At 42.0% G+C, this 14,174-nt stretch overlaps 1 protein-coding gene across 2 annotated transcripts in view; it reads right to left on the reverse strand.

Annotated features, from left to right (window-relative positions):
- Positions 1-14,174, reverse strand: part of fto (FTO alpha-ketoglutarate dependent dioxygenase) — a 217,817-nt gene that overhangs the window by 117,259 nt on the left and 86,384 nt on the right. For both annotated transcript variants that reach the window (XM_086026117.1, XM_086026118.1), the window contains exons 2-4: positions 9,052-9,129; positions 6,821-7,832; positions 2,725-2,847 (exon numbers count right to left, since the gene is read on the reverse strand). In XM_086026117.1, the coding sequence (XP_085882243.1) occupies positions 2,725-2,847; positions 6,821-7,832; positions 9,052-9,129 (1,213 nt within the window). The remainder of the gene's footprint in view (positions 1-2,724; positions 2,848-6,820; positions 7,833-9,051; positions 9,130-14,174) is intronic.

Consider the following 14,174-nt stretch of genomic DNA (forward strand, 5'->3'; position numbering starts at 1 on the left):
AATAATTAATTTAGCCGCGACAGGGCTGTCGATGGCGGCACATGTGCGTATTTACACCCGCCTGGAGCGGGGAGTACACCGTCTAATGCCTGCGATTTGAAAGTCAAACAGCCGAGCGCTTTGGGAGGACAATATTATTGTTTGGTGGGAACGGAGGAAGCGGGAAAAAGACGGCGACAAAGAAAACAACTTTGCCGCCATTTCTTTCCCTCCCTCACTCTGATGAGATTGTGACGGATTAGGTCCCCGGGCGGAATTACTCGGCGTCTTTAAAACTGTTTATATCCAATAACAAATTATCTCCATCAATCTGCTCTTTTCTTGGCACGCCGGATGCGTTGGCGGCATCAGGAGGGGAGTTGAGGCAAACTCAATAACTGTAATAAGTATTTATCTTTCTTTCAACCCCTGCGCCTGCTGCCACTTGTCCTCCTTTTTCCAGAAAGCAGGCTTTTAAATATATTGGGTCAACTCATGTCTGCACCCACCCCCTACCCTCCTCTGTGCATTGGGAGCTGGGAATCTGATTATCGAACAGGCCCGGTGTCAAGACTTGCACTGTTCCTTCTTTAACTGGCCAAATTCCATTTGGGTGGAGATGATGGTGATTCAATTTGCCTCCAGTGGTTCAGACATTAGCACTTGAAAAGGGGCCGCCGGGAGACAAATGGTGCGGGAAAGGCATCGCGGTGTCCGTCGGTTTCTGTCTATCCACCCATTTGCTATAGCGCTAGTGCGAGTGAGGATCGTGGGTGTCCTGGAGTCCACCCCGGCTGACAATGGGCAAGAGGCGAGTTACGCGAGTTATGCTCTGGAGTGGTCGTCAGTCAAAACCGGGGCACGTAAAGACCAAACGACAATTCATACTCAGATTCAGTCCTGTCTCGAATGAAAAAGCACCGGCAACCTTTGCATGTGTATCTCCTGCCAAGTACTTAATTCAGGTGGGCCGACAAAGCAACAGACGGCCGAGGCCCCCTGGCGACAGCCACTATCGGCGCGCAGCAGTCGGGGCCTCTCAAGGGCGTGCTCAGTGAGCGAAGCATAAATCCCCCACTGATCCACGACAGTCAAGTCCCATTAGAACGGTCTGCGCAACGGCCCATCACTCTATTATCGGGCCCCGGCCTGAAACTGACGGTTCTATTGTAAATCTCATTTCTGCTAAAAGGAGGTCGGCTTCAAGCCCTGTCAAGGCGAATATGAGGGACAGGCTGCGGCGCTCTCAGAAGAAGCAACTGTGGTGTCTTCAAGGAGTCACGGATTTAGTGAAATTCATATTTCCTGCTTGTCAAAATAAATGGTAGATTTCGATTATGGCCTGTTTGTGAGGCAACCAAATTTGATGACCTTATTAATGCAAATAGTGGCTGAAGCGTCTTTGGGTGAGGCTTTTTTTTTAGTAAATAATGAACAATATCACTCGTGTAGTTTTAAAAAAAGACCATATGCTTTATTCCACTGCTGTTTTAAATTAACATCATTGGTAAATGGCAAGGCAGTTTTATTTACGTAGCACATTTCATATTAACAAAAAAAAAAATCAAAAACCAAAGCTGAGAATACAAAAGTAGGTTACAAATATTACTAGAATGTACGTTGACAACATTTAAACACATTAACTGAAAACTTTAAAATCATTTAAAAGTATAGTACACTTTGTTATATTTCTGAAAGGAATAATACAGTGGCATGTACAATGTTTGTAATGATAATTGTAATAATAAAATAGCATTATTATTGTTGTCCATGAATTTTGACGTACTTTTTCACCCCCCCCCACCCTCCCGCCCAAAAAATAGTAAAACAATTTTATGTATTGCTTAATATGTAAAATTACTGCAAAATTGTCAATGAATTATTTGTAATTCTCTGTGTATTTTGTTAGTGGTTCAATGTTACTCAATCGTGTTAAAAATGGTAAAACATCAGGAGTCCATATTAAAGCACTTGATGATGCCAGGTGGTCTCATTGTAACTAATACTTCTACCAAGCACTAAATGTGAAATGATTTTTTTAAAAAAACAATCAAATAAAATAAACATGGCAAAAAGGATAATCCGTTCTGCTGTTTTCTGGTGTCTACTGTAAAATGTGTTAGTATCATTGTGTGTTTCAATGTATTGCTTTCACTGTCTTTGTTGTTGCATTATTGCTATTTCACGTTGTGAAAAGTGCTTTGTTACAGATGCAACTGTTGTGAAATGTGTAAATAAAGTTGTACTGTATTGTATTTTATTGTGAGAAGTCAAGATGCACTTCGCACAGTAAATACCTCCACCAAGGTAAATGAGAAAAGCTTCACATGAACAGAAAAAAAAAGTCGATTTTGGCTTTGTTGATGATATAATCAGCAATCAGCATGAATGTGTTTACTACCCAATAGAGCAATATGACCTGAGCCTAAAACTTTGATTTACACCCAGAAACTTTCAGTCCATCTGTCTGGCTTCAGCAAATAGCACTTCCCTAACCTACGCTAATGCACTCAATTTCATGGAACTTCAGTTCGCAGTCGCTCCCGCACAGATTCACAACCCACCAGATCGCTTTCACCGGGAGTCCAAGTTTAAATGGCGAGAATAGAACAAAAAGCGAGTGAATTACATGGTCATGGCTGCGGGTATGGCTCATTAGGGAGTGAACGCTTGAAAAACATGAAAAATGGTTTCGAGCGTGGCTGCATGGTGCATGTAGATGTGTGTGTTGTTGGGATTTAGTACCTCTCATATAATAGCAGTCTCCAGACTGGAGAGGCAGCATCAGGCCAGGTGTGTGGATGTCCCAGGCCACCTTGAGGCCGATCCTCCAGCTCGCCTTCTCGCCGCTGCCCTCACTGCTCTCGCCTGTCAATCACAACGCGGCCCGACATTACGACACACGAGTACACTCTCATTTCAGGCAGTGAAAAGTGCCAAACTTGAAATACAAACACACATTTAGGCAGCCTGGTGTTTTATGATGTTCTAGTAGCCGTTCTAAATGTGATGCAAATCAAAATAATATGACCATTTAACAGTAAAGGCAGGCCCAATAAATAAAGTCGAGGACTGTCCCTCAGGGACTAAATTCAAGTCGTTTGTTAAGCTCTTTGAGAACTTCAAGCCGAAAAGGATACATTTTGAGTTAAAGCACTTTTTTATTTGATGAATGTGTATCTTGGAGCTGGAAATGACATGAGAAAGTAGAAACATAATGTAAGAAATGTGCTTTATTCACATTATGACAAAAAGTTTCATGAGGAAATACGATTTCAAGTCAAGTCAAATTCATTTTTTTATGATTCAGAGGCTTTCTCAAAAAATGCAAATCCGATTCAACCCTGTTTTATGAAGGCTACTTGAATGCTCTGAAGTTACTTATGAGGATATGTTCAGACTGGTGAGTAATGGCGAGTGTTCAGCTCAAATCTGCTCATAGATGTAAAAGAAAGAATAGAAACAATCCAAAAGGCTTTTTAAAAGTGTACAGTTTTCATTGGCGATATCCCTCAAAACATTTTTGTTTTTTGTTCTTTGGAATGACCTTCCATTGAATGTTAGGCAAGCCCCCACTCTGTCCATTTTCAAAACCCGTTTGAAGACACATTTCTATTCGTTGGTTTTTGATCCGACCTGAGACTGACAGTTTTCGGCTGTTTTCCGGTGTCCATTCTATATAGTGTTTTGTGTTTCTATGCTTTCACTTGTTGTATTATGGCTATTTTGTTGTTGTATGTAAAGTGCTTTGTTACAGCTGTAGCTGTTGTGAAATGCGCGATATAAATAAAACGATATTGTATTGTATTGTATTTCCTCCCAGAATATATCCATTCAACAAATCATTTATTTTGCTCACAGTTTGCCCAGGGTATGACTAATTATTGGCTTAAATATTTAAAATTGTATCATTCAAATGTGTGATTGTGACCACTGTCCAGCGAGGAGCATGTAACTCCATATGCTGGGTGTTTGTGTGTTTTTAATTTAAACGTGAAAAAAAGCAACATGCCTTTTATTGAACAATGACATTATACTATAATAAAAATCTATTCATCACATTTACATTTTGATTTATTTCTATTTTTTTGTGGGCATCATGTTTAAAACAGAATGTACAAGTTTCAAAGTAAAATTACAATTGAAACTGAAAAGGAGTAGGTTGAAGTTCAAAGAACTTTTAAATATCCTACCCCTCGTTCAGCAAATAAAGGACAATGCTGTGTTGCATATATACCAACAGTGGTTTCAATGATACAAAAAATGATAATGAATTAATGATGAAACATAATGCGACTGCAAAAACAGGTCGTGTAGTTATTAATGATAAAACACAATGTATTTTCAATGTTTCAATGTATTTCTCTAACAAGCCAACTGTTCAAGCTGCCTACTTTAAAATCACCACACACCAAACTCGCTATGCATCCACTTCTGCAGTCTTAAAAACATTCAATCCATATCCCTATGAAACTCAAGCGCAATGCAATATACACATCTTTGTCTCGAGAAAGTAGGGACAGTATGTGTTGTGGGTTGATCCTGGCTGTCTGCACAAGATCGTTAGGCTATCATTAGGACGTGCAATAGGACACTGTTGGATAAAAGCCTCGGCTTGATGTTGTGCAATGAGTGTTATTGGATGGCGGCAAGGCCAATGATGTTCCTGCTTCCGTTCACGGTAAGCGCCTGCACTGTTCTCCCCTCTCCTCGCTGTTCTTACGACGGCATGCTCAGAAAACAAGATTTAACCTGGATGGCCGACACCCTTCAGCACAAATCGATACTAAAGTCTTTTCGGGCCTCTTTGCCCCGCAGCTGCCTTTTCCTTTTTGCTCAGCACGGATAAATAGTAACTTAATTTCCCGCCATTGTGCTCTGAGAGCCGGGTAATGACAGAATTCCCTAAGGCCTCGGCAATGGTGGAATATCCGCCGTCTGTGTGGGTTAAAACACAGCCACGGCAGATTCCTTTGGATCTCCCTCTGAAGGACGGTTCCCTAAGGCGACCAGCCGTCTGAACATGGAGTAGCCTTATGGTTAAAAGAGTTTAATTTCTTCATCTCGGTCCTGGGAACACTCTTGAGTCAATCACCGGACTAAAGCTCTGGTCAGACTTTGGTCTCGGCAGTCTGGAAGAGACGCAGCTGCAAAGTGCGCTGAGGTGTTAGTCCGCAATGTTTTGAAGGTCGAAACTGAAATGGCCCGTGGCAAATGTTTGAAGCGGAACGCTCCAGCAGGTGTTCCTGCTTACGACACCCCAGTGAAGGAAAACCAGCTGTGGACCATGTTTGACGCCGCACCTGATTCACTGGAGTTCGACTTGGACTTGCTCACACATATTTGCCATTCAGACTTGTGCAAGTGTCTGGTCACTGACAACTTCTCACAGGGCCTATTATGAAAGGCTTTTTAAAAAAAATAATAATAATAAAAGGCAGGCTGGCTGAACGGTTAAAATTTGTATTGAACCTTAATTGATCATCGATACCATACTATACTTGATTCATTACACCTGTTTATTTGAATCATTTTAACCAAGTGAACTAAAATGTGTCACAACAAATCACAAGGATGTCACAATATTCAAATGTCGTGATCCTATAATATCATGATATGGACTTCACGATACAATAATTATTACGATATTGTGGAGAGGTTGGCGATATATAAAAAGTTCACGCTATTGAATAAAAGCTCACGATATTGTAACAAAAAAGCGTTCATATTTAAAAAAAGAACATCACAATATTCTGTACATAATAACAGCATTCACAAAGAAATGGGCTTGGCCAGTCATGCATCAAATTAAACTGCACTAGTAACCTAACCACCAGAGGGTGTTGTAGCTGCACAAATGGAAAATAACTTTTAAACAGTTTTGCTACTATTAGTATTGTGACATTACGACGACGATATATCATGGCAATTTTCATACAGTATTGCGATATCATGATATTGCCGATATTGTGACATCCCTACTATCCTGAAAAATTATGTATAAACAATGTTTATAGTAAATTATGTAAAAACTATGTATAATGCTAATACGACAAGGTGGAATTATACATCGTCCCTGTCCTGTGAAAAACACTTATGTCCAATTTTGGAAAAAAAAATAATTTTCACAGTAATGCAATCTTTGTAACGTGAAAACACCATTCATGTAAAAATAAGAAAATTGAAAAAAATGGACATTGTTTTTCACAGGACAGCGACGATATTTAAACTATGCCTACTGTGTCAGGAAACAAGACAAACTTTTCACCATAACCGCCCTGCTCATCCGTAAATTGTTTTGCGTGTGCTCTAGAAAGCAAACTTCTCTTGTCAAGACGCTCAATGAAGTCAATCAGCGAATACTATCAGCTCTTTAGCGCGCATACCATGGTTCGGAGATGGTGGTTTTATCCATCCAGTACAGTTGAGAAACACTTATCAAAGCGAGGTTCATTCTTCCCTATCAGATAATTGCGCATTGATCATTTCTCGGGGAAATGATTTAGATGAGATGCGGCGTGCGTGATAAGGCCTGTTTGTTAAGGCTGTGCCATTGAACTCAGATACCGATGTCTGTGATCTCACGATAAGGCTGTCAGCAGCGAGCCGCTGATGACATTTGCTAATGCCCTGACACTATCACAGAGATGAATCTGATGGTAGCTGCGCCGGAGGCCCGCGTCTACAGATGCTGCCGGGCGCGGCGACACGTCAGGTTAGCAGCATTTGATCCACTTGAAAGCGACACAGATAAGTTGACGGGTTATTGTTGTGATGGATCTCATCTCCCGTGTGATGGGATGTAGATTAAAGTGTCTAATTAGAACGCAGTGACACTTACCTTTGTCGTCGTGGCAGCTGTAGCTGTACACAGCCACTGGCGAGTGGCTGATCAGGTTCTCGTCGTGGTGCCACCCTACAGCCATTTTCCCCATTCCGTAATAGGGCTCCTCTTTTAGGTGGCTCATGGCCGCCGGGTCCATGTAGTTGAGTAAGGTGACATTGAACTTAGCTGATCTCGTGAACCCCCGTGGCGGGCTGGGCTCAGAACAACTCTCTGGTTCCTCCTTGTCCTCAATGTGGTAATCGGAGAGGCTATGCTTGAGATGAGCCACATGTAGCTCCCCTCGGCCTCCTGTTGGCGGGACACCGGCGGTCTTGAGCGCCAAGGTGGGCCGTTTTCCTTCACTGTGCTCCAACCCCGAATCGGTCGCTTTACCCTGTGAGGATTCTCCCTCCTCACTGCTGTGTTTGGACGCAGTGTCCCACTCGCCGCCTTCCCTTTTCGATACCAAACAGCCTTCGTCGCTGTGTTTGGACTCCACGTCCCACTCCTCGCTATGCTTGGACTCCGTATCCCCCTCCTCGCTCTGCCTGGACTCCGAGTCTCCTCCTTCACTGTTTCTGGAGTCCTCACTGTGTTTGGAATCCACATCGGCCTCATCGCTTGCCTTGGTCTCTATCTCCTGAACCGCCTTCGCGCATTGTGCTAGCCTGTCTCCTTCTTTGAGCTGAGACACGTCCAAGCAGAAGAAGCTGTTGAGCTCCCACAAGGCTTTGCAGGCTGCCCTCAGACCCGGGTCGCAACAGTTTTGCCCTTTGACCTCAGTATCCTCGCTGTGCCAGGGGATGGCAAAGAGCCTCGTGTCAAGGTACCGGTAGGTATGGCCCGGTTCACCCAGCAGGGCCCTCGACACGGACGTGAAGACGTCCCGGTCTCGGACGCGGACCAGATCCCTCAAAAGGCAGCCCTTCTTGCGTAGGGTGAGCAGAGCGGCCTGTACTCTGCAATGGAGCTCAGCGGGTAAGGAGCAGGCTCTCCTCAGAACCAGACCAGAGTAACTGGAGTCCCACTGAGCAAGACATACAAGAAATTGTCAGGTAAGCTTCATGTCCATATGATCCAGTGCTGTAACATAAGGCGTAGAGGCACAAAAGTGTGTTCCCGAAATCTAGGATTGGCCCACCCAAAAATGTTTTAACCTCAATGCGATTCAGTCCAAAGTGAAGAGTAAACTACCTCAAAAAGTGTCTTGTAGCACCAGAGGCATATAATAAAAGAGCATAGTCAATATGTACAGTGGATACTCTGTTCCAACCCAAATTTGTACATAAATTGGAACTCGCAATAGTCTATCATTAACCAGCGCTAACAGCCATAACTAAACATTTGGATGAAAAAAAACTATAGGCATGGAATATCAAACAATTAAATGAAAACCAGTAAAAGTACAGGAGAAGCTGAGCGTGCCTTCTTGTGCCGCATAGCCGTTTATTCTCAGGCAACTACTGTAGTTTATTGCGTGGCGTTCATTACCCCAAAACAAACCAAGAACCCCCTAAAATATGAGGCCCCCCCCACCATAAAAAATAACAACGAAGTTAAATAATAATAATTATTATAATAATAATAATTTGAAAACTAACCGCGGTATAATCGGTAAAAACTCAGTCCACACTGATTTCCATGTAGCAACACAGGACATATGTTTATGTTTCATATTTCTTAAACGTTTCTCCAATTTTCCAACTTCCCCAGTTACCTGCAACACAGCAGACGAAGTTCCAGTACTGGTGTCACTAAAGTTCCAAATTACAAACAACAATCAAGGTTTCCTCTTTGCCGTAATCCCACTGGAGTGTAATGCACTTTCCTAGCCTTATTTGCCATGCCTTCATGTACTCCTGGTAGGATTCTTCCGAGATCCGCCAAAACCCCATCCTCACAGCCATCCTAATATTTAAAACAGGTCCACTGAATGAGTTGCTACACGAGGGCGATGTTCTTATTGGCCAGGAAATGTCGGATGCTCAGGGTATCATGAGCAATATGAACAGGCCATGAGCGAAACAGCCGTCAGTTGTTCGGCCACAGCTCCCGTGAACGAAACAAATGCCGCAGGGTCTCACTGTAATTATGCTGGTTGATTGGCAGTCCCACAATGAAGGGCAAAACTCTTACTTTATAGTTTGGGTTGGAAACATATCTATCTTCTGTGACACCAGTCCTGGAACCTTTCTGACTCACCTCGTAATCATCATCAGCATAAGGAAGCAATGCTGCTGACTCACCAGTTGCTGAAAGCCCTGATCGAAAGGTCCTCGAAAGGGGATCTTTTGGTCTCCCAACTCCTGTAATAACCTCCTCTTCTGTAAAGCAAAAAGACCATACGTTAGAAGATAATTTGAAGGAGGTACCTACATAGCAGTACTAAGAGAAAGTGTTCAGCTATATTTTGAGCTTGTCAAGAAAGACAGAAACAAAATCACTCTGGTTAATAAATTAGTGATTTAAACATAAAATAAATAACATTTGGCACTGTCCGTCATTGTATCACTCACACAAACCTACCACTGTTCAATTTTATCCACAAGTGATTTTTGTTTTTATGATTTAGGGAAGGCCGCCAGTGGAGTTCTGTAGAAGATTGTTCAATTCAACTCCAAAAACACCAACCGGTTCGGGGAATCAAAGTACCTTTCATTGGTTCACATTCCTCACTTTCCATAAAACTGACGGCGAGTGGGATGAAAAAATATATGGATACAAAGTTTGTACATGATGTGTTCATAGTTGGGTTCAGAGATCATTCATGACCTGCAGCTGCTCATCTGGCTTTTAACATCTTTTGAGAGTTGTACATGAAAGGATCACGCATCAATCTCAGAGTTTTGGAAATAGTTAAAGAAAAACCCAACTTGTATATTTTTCATAGGCATTCATACTACACATTTCACCTGAGCTGGTATTGGCAAAACCTCGTGTACTCATGTATGACTGAAATATAGTGGAAAAGTCCTAAAAGTAAGCTAGTAAAAGATTGACCAGAATTTCCCCCCCAAAAATATGCCGAAACATGCACTACATACAGAGATCCGCACACTAATTGAAAAATGTAATTCAGCATCTTGTTGATGAAGTGCTGCTTCCACCAGTGAATATACAGATGGTGGTGTTTTTATGAGTCAGAGGCTCATTAAGCAGCCAAACCATAACTCCGGCCCTGGTTGTCAGATGAGCAGTGGCTCATTAGCATGAGACACGACTGCACTGTTAAAAAAAGGCTAATTCTAGCAACACTTGGAAAATGTTACTGAAATGCTTGATCTTTTGGTTATTTTGATGAAATCACGTCACAGGCATGTTCAAAGCAGGTATTATGGCAACACTTTGGACCCTTGAAGAATTATTCAAACTGTAATTGATCTGCTTGGGAAGAGGTTGGCTAGCATGACAAACAGATAATATTCAACGTTGGACATTTCAGACTAAAATGTCACTAAAATGTTCTAAAAGATGAGGTTATTGCCTTGAAAGGAATCAAATGGATCAAAAGCAACCAGTAAAAATGACAGGATTTTTTTTAACAACTTGAATCTTGAATCTTTTACTTTACGGCTGAACAACACAACGCATGCTGACATTTTTCTTAAAGGATGCACATGACTGTGCAGGCCGCGGGGGGGAGGGTGGACGAAGCCGACTTTAAGACAGTTTGATTCTTGAAAAACAAAACAACATGAACTATTCATGGCCGAAGTACGTTCAAAGGCCAGTTGGAAGAGAACTGACAACTTGACACGCATTCGTCTATGTCAAATTCCGCCTCGTGACAGAATCTGACGGTATCAAGGTGAGGCGGTGAGCCGGTGTTGCATGTGTATCCTTTTGTGTGCACACATATACTGTATGAATATATAGCTTCAGTCTGCGAAACAGAGGCACCAAAGTGTGCTTTCATTCTGCGACTTAGAAGCAACGTGCGGTCAGGCAAAGCAGACGAGGCAATGCCTCAACCCCGATCGCACACAAGCGCGGCTGTCACACATGCGTCAAATACATCAAGCTGCTCAGAAATTCCACCCAAAAGAAAGAAGTTGCCATTGAATGGACTCTGGACGTTTTAAACCAGAGAACCGTCATGTCTCTCTGTGCCGTTTTGGTGTAAGCACCTGATTGAGGAAGGAAAATCGCACAAAAAAAGGACCCAAGAAGCGAGATTACCAATCCAATAATAATGCTTCACGGTAGCCATGCCAACCGTCTCTGCGCTGAGTGATATATCAGATGTTTTTTTTTCTCCCTCCTTTTTTAATCTTTCGCTTGCCTGATGGGATTATCCCTTCAGCCGGACTGTTTATCACAGAAAAACATATTAGGTAGAATAGGACTCAATTGGTTTGCTTTGATCCTAGCCCATAAGAGCTATCGCATTTTGTACCGTTTATTTATTAATTTCATATATTTCCCCCCATCTGTGACATATAAGTGGACACTTTCTTCAAAGCTCTCAGAGTAGATTAATGTCCGGTTTTTGGCATCAGCGTCTGAGAATAGCCAGATAGCTCGGGCTCTTGAAAGGATAAAAAGCCTTTCGAGTAAGTCGCGAGTGCGGTTGAACACACTGGATGTTGTGTGCTTTCTGCAGGAGGACAAGTCAATCCCATCTGGCTTCCCTTAATCTAACTAATACATCATGAACTGCAGATACATGGTAGAATGAGGCCCGGGGATGACTTCATAAGTAGAACTGACACACTAGTTCATTACTCCTGCTTTATTGAGACGGGTCTTCTTTTAATACTCTACCAAATTGCTTTATAGTATAGTAGAACTTCAGGAATTAAATGCTTCCAAGATCATATAATATGTATTTCAACATATTTTCACCAGAATACACCAAGGACCAAATTTAACACACTTTTTTTGCAGCCTTTCTGAAATCAGCCAGAAAATGTATCAAATTCATGCCTTCTCACAATAAAGAGCCATTCCTGTTTCATGCAAATTAGCCACTACTCCTACTGCAGTGCCAACGGTAAATACGGTTTCCGTTACCTTGACAACAGTGGGCAGAGTTTTCAGAAAATTCAGAACAACTCCGTTTCAGACACATTTTGGTCCAAACAAAAGATGAGTAATTTCACACTTGAAGGGTGGGCAGGTGCCCCACAAACTCAACTACCTACATGAAAGCAAGTAGCCATAAATGTTGCCATAATATGTACCTTTACATTTTTTGCCTGTACTGTACAAATAATTACGGTTATATAATGACAACTGCTGATTTCCTATGGGAAATGCTTCAATATCCAAACAAAGTACAACAATCCACCCTTCAATCCGCCTGCGGTTAGTGACGATTACGCTGACGGATGAAAACCAACTTCCGTCATTCGTCAGTCCGTCAGTTTTTAGGTGTCCCGTCATTCGTCAATCATCAGCAAAAGGGGCAATCGTCAGTGACAGACTGACAGAATGCCCACCTCTGATGATTTGGCATTATGCAAATATAATCTCCTTGCCTTTGAAAGAGCTATCAGAGAACACGTACAAAACTAGATCATCATGACCCCAAAAAGACCTGCTTTCAGTCATAGAAAGAATCACATTAACAACAACATCACGTTACACTCTGGATTACCGATATTAAATTATTTTAGTCTATGAAAGGAACCTAAACACAGGAGAAGGGTCAGCAACCATCAACTGGAGAACTTTTTGTGAGGCGACTACCCATTAGATGTCAAAATCAACTGGAAAAAAATTGTATTTGCCGGCTATAAATCCTTCATCATAGCATGATGTTGGGTTTGTTACTTGTGGTCTTTGGCTCTAGCTACCCCTTACTCTGCTCCAGCTCCACCTTGTTGTCCAAATACCTTTCAGTAAGACAGAAGGTGAATCCAGAAACCAAGGGATGATGTCACTCCGGACTATCCACAAATCTAAAGAAAGCTCGAGAGGTGACGCGACGTGAGAGACAGCTGCATAAAGGAACTCCGTGTTTGGACAGCACACCATTGGTGCTTGTGTGGCACCCGTTTCAGAAAGCACTCATCTTGTGAAAAAGTGACGGTGAATCAACAGTTTTGACAAGTGAGCTGTAAAACTGAAGAATGAATCAGAGGGGCTGCCCGTTCGCATCAAAGGTGCTTCCTTCTGGGTCCATTTGGCACCGGATCGCAGAATGTAGGCAGCCGGTGTGAAGCAACTCAGAACAGAGAAGGTCAGTGGCCATCCACCATCTGCACACATTTCTGTGTGCGTGACAAAAGTTTCTCTAAGCTTTGATTCCATATTTGAACTTAGAAATCAATGAGGGGTGATATGTGGAACTTGGATCTTGGCTGTAACATTGAACCTCAAAGTCCAATCTATCGAACAGGCATGATTTTGGGATGTTGGAAGAAGACTGTAGTACTCAAAGAAAATTCACACACACGCGGGGAGAACCTGCAAACTCGACACAGGAAAGGCTGAGCCGAGCTATGATGTGCAAACTAAGCACGTTTTTTTTTTTTTCTCAATCTGATCAACGGCACGATCAACCAGTTCCAGGAAAACACAGTGTTCAACTTTAAAGATTACAGTTCATGTTTAACATATTCGGTTTATAAACTATACTTTAGTGACTGTGTCATTTTTAAAGCAAAAAAAAACATGTAGCTGCTGTATATGACAAAAGCTGGGTTGACATGATGACTGATTGAAATCATTCCGAATGAAGATCTCTGGTCACCTGTTTGCATGTCAAGTGATCTATTGCCATCTGCCATTTACATGCTCCACGTACAATAATCAAATCAGCCGTGTGACATGCGGAGATCGACGTAAACATCACGTGACTCATCAAGATGGTAGTTCATTTGTCCATTTAGCACAGTAGATGGGATAGTTTTAACACTTTTATTAAAGACAAATCTTGAAGTGAACTCAAAGTACGTTAAAACAAGTTCTCCGGTTGCAGACAAGCTCTGGTAAGACGCTGTCATTATAAAGTGCGTATACAACGCTGTCACTATGCATTTACGTCACGGCATAGCATGAAGGAAATTATCTAATTCCGTTCGGATATGACCTTTTTATTCCGATTGAGGTGTTTATGTATATGGAGCATTTTCGTTTCGTTTGGTTATTTGGATTCATTCTAATAGGAATACATGGCTCCATGTAAGCCCGGCTAAAGACTTTAATAGATACATTATATACAGTTAACTATAGTTTTGTAATTCTGTCATTTTTAAAGCAATAAAAAAAAACATCTACGTATATGACAACGACCCAAGATAGCACAATAATCCCCGCAACTAAAAATAAATGTGGGCTCTAGTTTGTCAGTCTCAAACTGCTGCAACGGATACCTAATAATGTGGCTCGTTGAATTTGGAGCGGGATTAAACATTTGCGGAGC

Source organism: Filicampus tigris, chromosome 3 (assembly GCF_054856515.1).
Source record: "Filicampus tigris isolate MCC_2025a chromosome 3, RoL_Ftig_1.0, whole genome shotgun sequence".
Classification (NCBI taxonomy): Eukaryota; Metazoa; Chordata; class Actinopteri; order Syngnathiformes; family Syngnathidae; genus Filicampus; species Filicampus tigris.